This window comes from Rhynchophorus ferrugineus, unplaced genomic scaffold (assembly GCF_030347505.1).
Source record: "Rhynchophorus ferrugineus isolate W39M unplaced genomic scaffold, kcgeb_rfMv2 rfM17, whole genome shotgun sequence".
Taxonomy (NCBI): domain Eukaryota; kingdom Metazoa; phylum Arthropoda; class Insecta; order Coleoptera; family Curculionidae; genus Rhynchophorus; species Rhynchophorus ferrugineus.
The window spans coordinates 1185983-1196372 of record NW_027472596.1 but is presented as its reverse complement, the minus strand read 5'-3'; the positions used below and the strand labels follow the sequence as shown (position 1 = coordinate 1196372).

At 32.3% G+C, this 10390-nt stretch overlaps 1 protein-coding gene across 1 annotated transcript; it reads right to left on the bottom strand.

Moving 5' to 3' along the window:
* Window positions 1-3624: 3624 nt before the first annotated feature.
* On the bottom strand, window positions 3625-10289 carry LOC143205787 (uncharacterized). Its single transcript, XM_076418822.1, has 3 exons — window positions 9899-10289; window positions 6646-9844; window positions 3625-4302 (listed from the first exon to the last, which is right to left on the bottom strand). Exons 1-2 carry the CDS (start codon window positions 10287-10289, stop codon window positions 9804-9806), a joined length of 432 nt encoding a protein of 143 aa, XP_076274937.1. The 3' UTR covers window positions 3625-4302; window positions 6646-9803.
* Between the last annotated feature and the right edge of the window lie 101 nt (window positions 10290-10390).

Here is a 10390-nt window from a genome sequence, read left to right as displayed (position 1 = left end):
TTACCGGTTAGGGATATCCTCCTTACTAACAATAAGAATTATCAGTTAGGGTCATTGGATCAGCTGATAGGGTGGGGTTTAGTGGGTAGCCCAGAGGCAGTCTCCACATAACCAATCCAACTCGCTTATTCCTGTGGTCTTCCCGACCAGGTATCCATAACAGAATTCCCCTACCCGGTTGCAGGCCAAAAAAAAGTAATGCGCCACATTTATGCTTATACAGATTTATATGTAATATATGTCGTTTTATTTTTTTTTGTAGTTTGCTTGTGAATATATATATATATATTGTAAATTAACATAACATTATCTTGGAACGCTAGTTTCCGAGGGCAAAAAAATATTTAAATGATAAATAGTAAGATACTTTTAACTGGCATAATAGGTATTACTTTGGACTGGTATAATAGGTAATACTTATTTGATAAACTTTCGCGATTTTTGTCCAAGCCTCTTGCAGATCCAGAACAATGTTTTACAGTAGTATTAGTTTTACAGTAGTAAGTATATTAAATATTTGTAATAAATACATTTTCTTATAGGAAAACTCTACTTTAAACTTCAACAATTTATTTTGTTGGCTATTTTAAAGCCCATTGAAATAATGACCACCGAGTTATCTGGTGAAAGATATCCCAATGATGTCTTTAATTATACGATTAATAAGTGGACTGCAATTTTCCATCAAATCCAGGATTTTAACAAGTGAATGGAGAAAAAATGACAAAATTGTTTATTAGATATCATAAATAAAAGACAATTTTAGAAATGAATACAATATGCGGGAAATCTACATTTTTAGATCCTAGATTTTAAAAAAGCAGGATTAGGTATTGCAAATAATGCTGAGGCGATACAAAAAGTTATCACAAAAGAGGTATCTTCTATTCTAACTTCAAAAAATACAAATATAGTTCCACAACTCCAAATTCAAGGCAAATTTACTGACCAAGGATGTATTGACATCTGGAAATATTTTGGTGATTTCATACGCCGCCTTATTATTTCCATTAGGTTTTAAATCAATATAGAACATAGGCGGGATGTTTTATAGTCGTGCGATGTCGTATTTTATGAATATTTAAGAGCTCGTAGCCTATTTCAGCTAGGGCTACCTTGATGGTGTTAAAGTCCGTCCCGTTATCTAATCCTTTTAACACGAATGCTCTCTAGGATTTTCGCCTGAATGTATGGTATTGGTTGTTTCTTTCATTTAATTCTTTTACTAGGATTTTAAAGTGCTCCGCTTCTATCAACTGGATATTTACTCTTTCATAGGTCACTGTTTTAATTGTGTAGTACGTAGTAATGGCTTTCAATGGGTCATGGATGTGTTTTATTACTCCTACCTTATAGACTATTATTGGTGGTAGCTTGGGAACAACTTTTTCAGGCCTTGGTTGTATATTCTCTTCATTTTATTCCGACAGGTTGTTAAAGCTGTTTTTTGTCTCTAATGTTTTTATAACCAATAGTCACTGAGCCTTGTTTGCTTCCCCGCGATTTCTTCTTCTGGGCCTCTCAATCATTTTTGTTAATGACTGTAGTATATTCTGATGGTGGAGTTTACGTTATTGCTGATTGTTCTAATCTTATATCAAAGTATGCAGGAGATTTGATTGAATCGCTGTAGTTTGCTATTTTTAGATTTTTAATATTTTATTTTATGCGTTTTTAAAACTCAAATATATAATATTTTTTTAAAGGTATCTTTCTAGAGCTTGGAGCGTATTGAGCGTATTCCTCTATCTATAAAATCTCTCCTGTACAAGATGTTGGTTCGATCAGTCGTTCTATGCGGCTCCAGTGTCTATCTAAAATACGTCTCACCTAGCTAGGTGGAACGTCTTCAAGTCTTCCAAAACAAAATTCTCAGAAGAATAATCAATACCCCTGGTTCGTCAGGAACAATCAAATTCATAGAGAAACAGACGTCCCCCAAGTCCTCCACTCTTCGTCTCTCGGACAATAGATGTATTACCGAGCTGGCCGATATTTTAGGCCAATAACTCATTTGGCTCTTCGTAGCCTTATTCTATCACAGCCGACATTACCCCGTCGTGCTCTAACTCCAAATTGTCTCGACCTTCTCCGGCGAGCGATTAACTCATGTACCGCAAGTTGCGTGGTGTGCAACGACGCCACGTCCTTGCCTGGCCCTTGTGCCTCTTAACAGTGTTATCGGTTACGAGCACCCTCCTTACTAACAGTAAGAAGTATCAGTTAGGGTCATTGGATTAGCTGATAGGCTGGGGTTTAGTGGGTAGCCCAGAGGCAGTCTCCACATAACCAGTCCAACTCGCTTATTCCGGCGGAACTTCCCGACCAGTTATCCGTAACAGGATACCCCTACCCGGTTCCAAGCAAAAAAAGGCGATTTCAGTCGATTGTTCCCAACACTAATAAAAATAATACAAAGAGGTTAGTAGTAATTAAAATATATTTAATATTTGTAATAAATACATTTTCTGATAGGAAAATTCTACTTTACTATGCAATAATTTATTTTAATGGCTATTAAGAAGAGCACCACAGTTTTTATTTGTTGACGAATGACTATCTTAACAGAATGTGTTCAAATTTTAAAGCCCATTGAAATAATAGCCACCGAGTTATCTGGTGAGAGATATCTCAAGATCTCTTTAATTATACCATTAATAAGAGGACTTCAACATTCCACCAAATCCACGTTTTTAACAAGTGAACGAGGAAAAATTATAAAATTGTCTATTAGATGTCATCAATACATGACTGGCAATTTTAGAAATTTTTTAGATTCTTAGTTTAAAAAAGCCGGATTTGGTATTGCAAATAATCCTCCTTCAAACTTCAAATTCTAACTTCAAAAAATATAAATATAGATCCATAACTCGAAATTCAAGGCACAACTATTGACCAAGAATTTATATTATTTGGAAATGCAATTTATTACTACTATATACTATATACTACCTGAATTATATCAGTTACACGTTAAATGTTCCTCTATACACGCAACAGTAAATTGAAAATATTTCCGTTCAAAAATAAAAGAAATTTTATTTAAAAAGAGTCTGGTAGTTGTTGTAAAATCATTTTTAGGTTCGTCATAGATTAGATTTTTCAATAATTAGTTATACGTTTACATTTTATTTAGTAGTTATGGTTATCGAACACCTTTAGTTTTAGGTTTTGATTAAGTTGTTCTGTGCTATTTATATTTATTATACTATGTAATTTAAAAATAGCAATTAATATATTTAAACACAATAGAACATTTATGGTGTTATTATTACATTCCTTTTTACAAATCCACAGAACATTCAGAATATAAGGATTCCTACTTTAAAATTATATTATTTATAACATGTTAATAGAAATTAATAATTTTATTTTCCGTTCCTTTTTTAAAGTTAATACGCGAATGAATATATATATATATATATATATATATATATATATATATATATATATATATATACTTCTCTGTCTCGCTTATACTACCATTGGAAAATATAAACATATTTAAAATTAACAGCTCCAAGCATTCATCTCCGTCCTTACCTATCACACATTTTATATTGTGTTAGAACCGATTGTGTAGAATCGATTTGGTGAAGGTGTTTGGGCAATTAAAACACTGGATTCAACTGAGTCTCTCTCTATTTATTTCGACAAACATTTCGGTCAAAGCCCCAACACAGGATGAATCAAGATGGCGGGATCTTCATCCTGCCCGGATGGCATTAGTGCGAGCATGCGCCGTAGCGTTTATTATAATTTACAGGAAACTACTTTAATATCAACTATGTCATATATACACCGACAGAGGGCGTTAGATGTAGGCGCATCCACCCAATTATTTATATATCCAACACTCGGCCATCCTGACTTCGCAGCGTCCTCGCAAGGCTTCACTCCAGCTGCTCTTGAACATTGTAGTTGGTGGCTTTGGTCTTTCTATAATGGAAACATAGTCTTTACTACATGGTCTATTAAAATGTCTTACCTGGATGATTTTTTTCCTTCATTGCTTCATTTTATAGCTTCCATGCAGTTTGTTTTATAACTTCTGTGAAGTCAATTTTATACTTTTTGGCTGAACTGCAGATGCCTTCGGTGAGGTTCAACTGCTAGCCTCCATTTTAACTTCTCTGAATGGCCTGGTGCATTACGTGCTTCTTCTTCTGCTACTTTCTAACGAACCTTATAATTTATATCCTTTTGCGTTTGATATTTAGAATTTTACATCCAATAATAGTCTAAACTATTTACTTGAAATAATTACTTTGCCAATTTACACACTGTTTAATAACTTTGCACCTTTATATTCTCAAGTTTTTTGTTTTCCAACTAAATTTATTTTAATTGCATTTACTGCAATATTTTATAACATTTTGAAACTTTATAACCAATGAAACTATCCAACAACTACAATATTATCTTTTTCAATGTTCACCTCAACTGAACAATCAAACTCATGTTTGCTGTATACTTATTATTTACTTTACCCAACTATAAACTGTTTATACTTATTGTTGTTCTGCAAACCTTTGTTGTATTTTCTTTCACACTATTCTTACCCATGTATTTCATTACTTGATTTCTATTTTGATCATTTATTGTCTTTTAACTAAATTGTATATATCTGCCTATTTACTGGTCTGATTTCATATGACTATTGTTCTTCATCACTATGTTCTTAATAGATTTATTTTATATTCCATGTATTCATTAAAACACATACATTCTTGTATTTGCGTTTAAAAGTTAATTTATTCTCTGATTAGTTGCTGCCTTTTAACAAAAGTTTTGTAAGTTATTGTTATGTTGCCTTTATTTTAATCATAAATGTTACAGAATCATATTGAATGTATGTATCCACTACAAGTTTTAAATTTACAATTCCAAAATTTTAACGTATTTCCCTAGTGTAAGCGTTTACCTATGATTATATCCATGTCTAGAGAATTATTGACGAAAGTAGGTGATTTCTTGAACAGAAAAGTTGTTAATTCAGGTTAAAATCATGCATCAGATCTTTCAAAGTTACAACCTCTAAATTGATAATAATCTCAAGCCGTATCTAAATACAAAATTCATGCAACTACAATTGGCACATTCATTGGATTTAAGAAGGTTGTTCTGCTACCTTTTTTTTATGTTAATTATAATATTCCATTCCAGGAAATCACCAAAATTAAAAAGAATTTGGATTAGCTTACATTAGATGAATTCAAGTTATAACACTTTTTGTTTTGTTTAATTCTCAATTATTTAACTTATTTAATTAATTTATAGATAATCTGACAAATGAAACGTGGGTATATTGCTTTAAAGAAAATATTTTATTTTAATCATTTATTTTATATATTTGTAACAAAATATAAACTATACCATTGCTGTATTTTCAATATCAAAAATCCTATTCAAGGTTATTATTAAATTCTATCATTTCATTCCCAAAATATTTAAAATTTTCTGAACTAAACTATCTATTTGAAGGCTTTATTTGTATCCATTTATTCAAACACATTGATATGATCTGCTGTCAACCCTAATTTTGAATTAAAATTAATCAACTTCAAAATATTGTCAAGAATTTTTATTACAGCAGCAGAATTTTTATTATAATCTTGCAATTTATAACATTTAAGTTGTTCAAAAATCTGTTTTTTTGAACTCTTATTTTAAAATTCTGAATGTATTATACTAATTAAAATGTATTGATATTACCCAAAAATACATAGTGTTTATAGGAAATATTATCATTATGCTACAATTGAGCTTCTATTAATTAAATTTAAACAAAAATGAAATTTACACTTAACTTGAAATACAGCAACATTATTATTTAACATAATTTATCCTATAACTTTATTAGCTAATTTTGCTGAAATTATTTAGCGACCAATCAGATTATCCTATTAATTATGTATTGTTAGAACCGATTGTGTAGAATCGATTTGGTGAAGGTGTTTGGGCAATTAAAACACTGGATTCAACTGTCTCTCTCTATTTATTTCGACAAACATTTCGGTCAAAGCCCCAACACCGAATGAATCAAGATGGCGGGATCTTCATCCTGCCCGGATGGCATTAGTGCGAGCATGCGCCGTAGCGTTTATTATAATTTACAGGAAACTACTTTAATATCAACTATGTCATATATACACCGACAGAGGGCGTTAGGTGTAGGCGCATCCACCCAATTATTTATATATCCAACACTCGGCCATCCTGACTTCGCAGCGTCCTCGCAAGGCTTCACTCCAGCTGCTCTTGAACACTGTAGTTGGTGGCTTTGGTCTTTCTATAATGGAAACATAGTCTTTACTACATGATCTATTAAAATGTCTTACCTGGATGATTTTTTTTTCTTCATTGCTTCATTTTATAGCTTCCATGCAGTTTGTTTTATAACTTCTGTGAAGTCAATTTTATACTTTTTGGCTGAACTGCAGATGCCTTCGGTGAGGTTCAACTGCTAGACTCCATTTTAACTTCTCTGAATGGCCTGGTGCATTATGTGCTTCTTCTGCTACTTTCTAACGAACCTTATAATTTTTGCGTTTGATATTTAGAATTTTTCATCCAATAATAGTCTAAACTATTTACTTGAAATAATTACTTTGCCAATTTACACACCGTTTAATAACTTTGCACCTTTATATTCTCAAGTTCTACGTTGATCCCCAAAATTTCTTGCTTCGTTTTTTTGTTTTCCAACTAAATTTATTTTAATTGCATTTACTGCAATATTTTATAACATTTTGAAACTTTATAACCAATGAAACTATCCAACAACTACAATATTATCCTTTTTCAATGTTCACCTCAACTGAACAATCAAATTTATGTTTGCTGTATACTTATTATTTACTTTACCCAACTATAGACTGTTTATACTTATTGTTGTTCTGCAAACCTTTGTTGTATTTTCTTTCACACTATTCTTACCCATGTATTTCATTACTTGATTTCTATTTTGATCATTTATTGCCTTTTAACTAAATTGTATATATCCGCCTATTTACTGGTCTGATTTCATATGACTATTGTTCTTCATCACTATGTTCTTAATAGATTTATTTTATATTCCATGTATTCATTAAAACACATACATTCTTGTATTTGCGTTTAAAAGTTAATGTATTCTCTGATTAGTTGCTGCCTTTTAACAAAAGTTTTGTAAGTTATTGTTATGTTGCCTTTATTTTAATCATAAATGTTACAGAATCATATTGAATGTATGTATCCACTACAAGTTTTAAATTTACAATTCCAAAATTTTAACGTATTTCCCTAGTGTAAGCGTTTATCTATGATTATATCCATGTCTAGAGAATTATTGACGAAAGTAGGTGATTTCTTGAATAGCAAAGTTGTTAATTCAGGTTAAAATCATGCATCAGATCTTTCAAAGTTACAACCTCTAACTTGATAATAATCTCAAGCCATATCTAAATACAAAATTCATGCAACTACAATTGGCACATTCATTAGATTTAAGAAGGTTGTTCTGCTATCTTTTTTTTTATGTTAATTATAATATTCCATTCCAGGAAATCACCAAAATTAAAAAGAATTTGGATTAGCTTACATTAGATGAATTCAAGTTATAAAACTTTTTGTTTTGTTTAATTCTCAATTATTTAACTTATTTAATTAATTTATAGATAATTTGACAAATGAAATGTGGGTATATTGCTTTAAAGAAAATATTTTATTTTAATCATTTGCTATTTTATATATTTGTAACAAAATATAAACTATACCATTGCTGTATTTTCAATATCAATAGTCCTATTCAAGATTATTATTAAATTAGACTATCATTTCATTCCCAAAATATTTAAAATTTTCTGAACTAAACTATCTATTTGAAGGCTTTATTTGTATCCATTTATTCAAACACATTGATATGATCTGTTGTCAACCCTAATTCTGAATTAAAATTAATCAACTTCAAAATTTTGTCAAGAATGTTATTGTCTTAATGTGTCAGTACAATGTCTGAAAATTTTATAATCTTGCACTTTATAACATTTCTTTCGTCTGAAGGTTAAAAATCTGTTCTTTAAACGTTCATTTTAAAATTTTCAGAATGTATTATACTAATTAAAATGTATTGAAATTACCCAAAAATTCCTAGTGTTTATAGGAAATATATAATAAATCATAATATCATTATGCTACAATTGAGCTTCTATTAATTAAATTTAAACAAAATGAAATTTACATTTAACTTGAAATATAGCAACATTATTATTTAACATAATTTATCCTATAACTTTATTACCTAATTTTGCTGAAATTATTTAGCGACTAATCAGATTATCGTATTAAATATGTATTTTAATGAATTATGTTTGTATTTAAATTGAATTGTCATAATTGGTATATTTGTTGATTGCAAATTATTTAAATCTTGTTTGTAATTAATAAAGTCTATTCTTTCTAATTTTGACATGGAATTTAAAATAGTAATCTTGGATGTTAAAAATATCTCGATTCCTAATTTTTTTTTGTTATTATATACTAATTTTGGCTGATTTAATAACAATGGTTACCTTACCCCTATCTGCATCTTACAAAGTTTACTGTGGATTAATTTGCTGTTTACCGTGAGTGATCTTCAAAAATATTCTTCCAATGGTCTGCTTCTGTAATTGCTACTGGTTCCTTCTTCTCTTGTGTCCATGTAACTTTTGCATAACAGCCGATGTGTTATTTCCTAATCTCTATCTGCTTTCTATAATAATGTACTCGAAACAAAATACTAATTAGTTTTAATCCAAACTCATGTGGATTTACTACTTATACTACCAAACCAATGATTTCTAGTATTCTCTCACCTTACTAATTTTGTGCACATTAATAGGATGTCTACCTTACTTGTATCAATATTGTGTACTGGTAATACTTAATGCTTGTGCTTGCTACTGACTTGCTTCTAAAACCTGGCCATTGTTGACGTCTTTTACTGACTACATGATTGACTTTGTAACTACTTGAATTTGTTTCTGAACAGCCTGTTTGTTTATGTCCACATTGTGGTGGTGCGTTTGTTGAATTTTTGCTTATTGATAGCCTGTGTGACATTCGCCATATTGGCAACATGTGTAATTCTAGAGGTTTTGTTTACTATTTTTGTTACTGTTTGATTACTACTTGATCTTCTATGATTGCGACTTTTATTGTGCTTGGCTGTTTGATGACATCCACCATATTGGCAGCATGTGTGTTTATTGAGGTTTTGTTTACTAATTTTGATACTGCTTAATTACTACTTTCATCACTACTTTGATATAAACCTTATTGGCTGTATATTTACTGAAATGTTGTTGATAGTACTTCATCTTGATGGCTCGTTTGTTGACAACCACTTTGCTAGCGGTTTGTCTACTATTCTTCATAATCTTGATAGCTGGTTTGTTGACTTTTACCTTATTACCACCTGGTGGTTAACATACATTTTGGTGTACCCCTTTTAGACGCTTATTTGTCAACATGGCAACCTGTTTGTGGCCAGTTGTCTAGTTGGCGACAGCTACTGGGTTCCCCCTAATGATGGCAGTCTGATTGCAAACGCCCATTAGGTTGGCATGGCTGTTGCTGCTGTTCTCGATGTTAGTGGTCTAATTAGAGACAACTATCTTGTCGGCCTGGAAGTTAATACTCACTCTAATAATGTCCTGATTTCAAATGTCTATCTGATTGCCGTGCGTGTTGTTGGCCCCGTGTTGGTAGCCTGACTGCAGACATTCATCTGGTTGTAATGAATGATGCTGGCCCCATGTTGGTGGCCTGACTGCAGATATTCAACTGGTTCGCTTGGCTGTGCGTGTTCGCGCTGAAGTGTCTGCTTGGCGGTTCTGTAGATGTTCGTCTTGTCAACCTAAATGTTAATACTCACTGTAATTGTGGCCTGATATACTATCTGTATTGGTTGCGGATGCCTCTGTGATGGTGGTCTGACTGTAAACCTCAATCTGATTGCTGTAATTGCTGCTGTCGGCCATGGTGAAGGCCTGATGGCGGACAAACTTCTTGTTCGTCTGGCTGCATGCATCCCCTGTGATGGAGGACTGGCTGCCGACATTCATGTGAATGTCGTGACTGCTATTGTCGTCCGTAGTGGAGACCTGGCAGTAGACGTTTATATAAACGTCGCTTGCGATGGCCACCGATTGGTTGGCCCCTCTTGCGCTGGCAGTCTGGTTGTAGACGTTCATAGAAACGTCGCTGGCGATGGCCACCGGTTGGTTGGCCCCCCTTGCGCTGGCAGTCTGATTGTAGACGTTCATAGAAACGTCACTCGTGGTGGCAACAGGCTGGTTGACCCCTCTTGCAGGCAGCTTTGTTGTAGACGTTCATAGAAACGTCGCTGGCGATGGCCACCGGTTGG

Coding starts and splice junctions, on each gene's coding strand:
- LOC143205787 (XM_076418822.1), bottom strand. CDS start 10,289: ATGAACGTCTACAATCAGACTGCCAGCGCAAGGGGGGCCAACCAACCG. Junction 9,845..9,898: donor TATATCAGGCCACAATTACA/GTGAGTATTAAC, acceptor ACCGCCAAGCAG/ACACTTCAGCGCGAACACGC.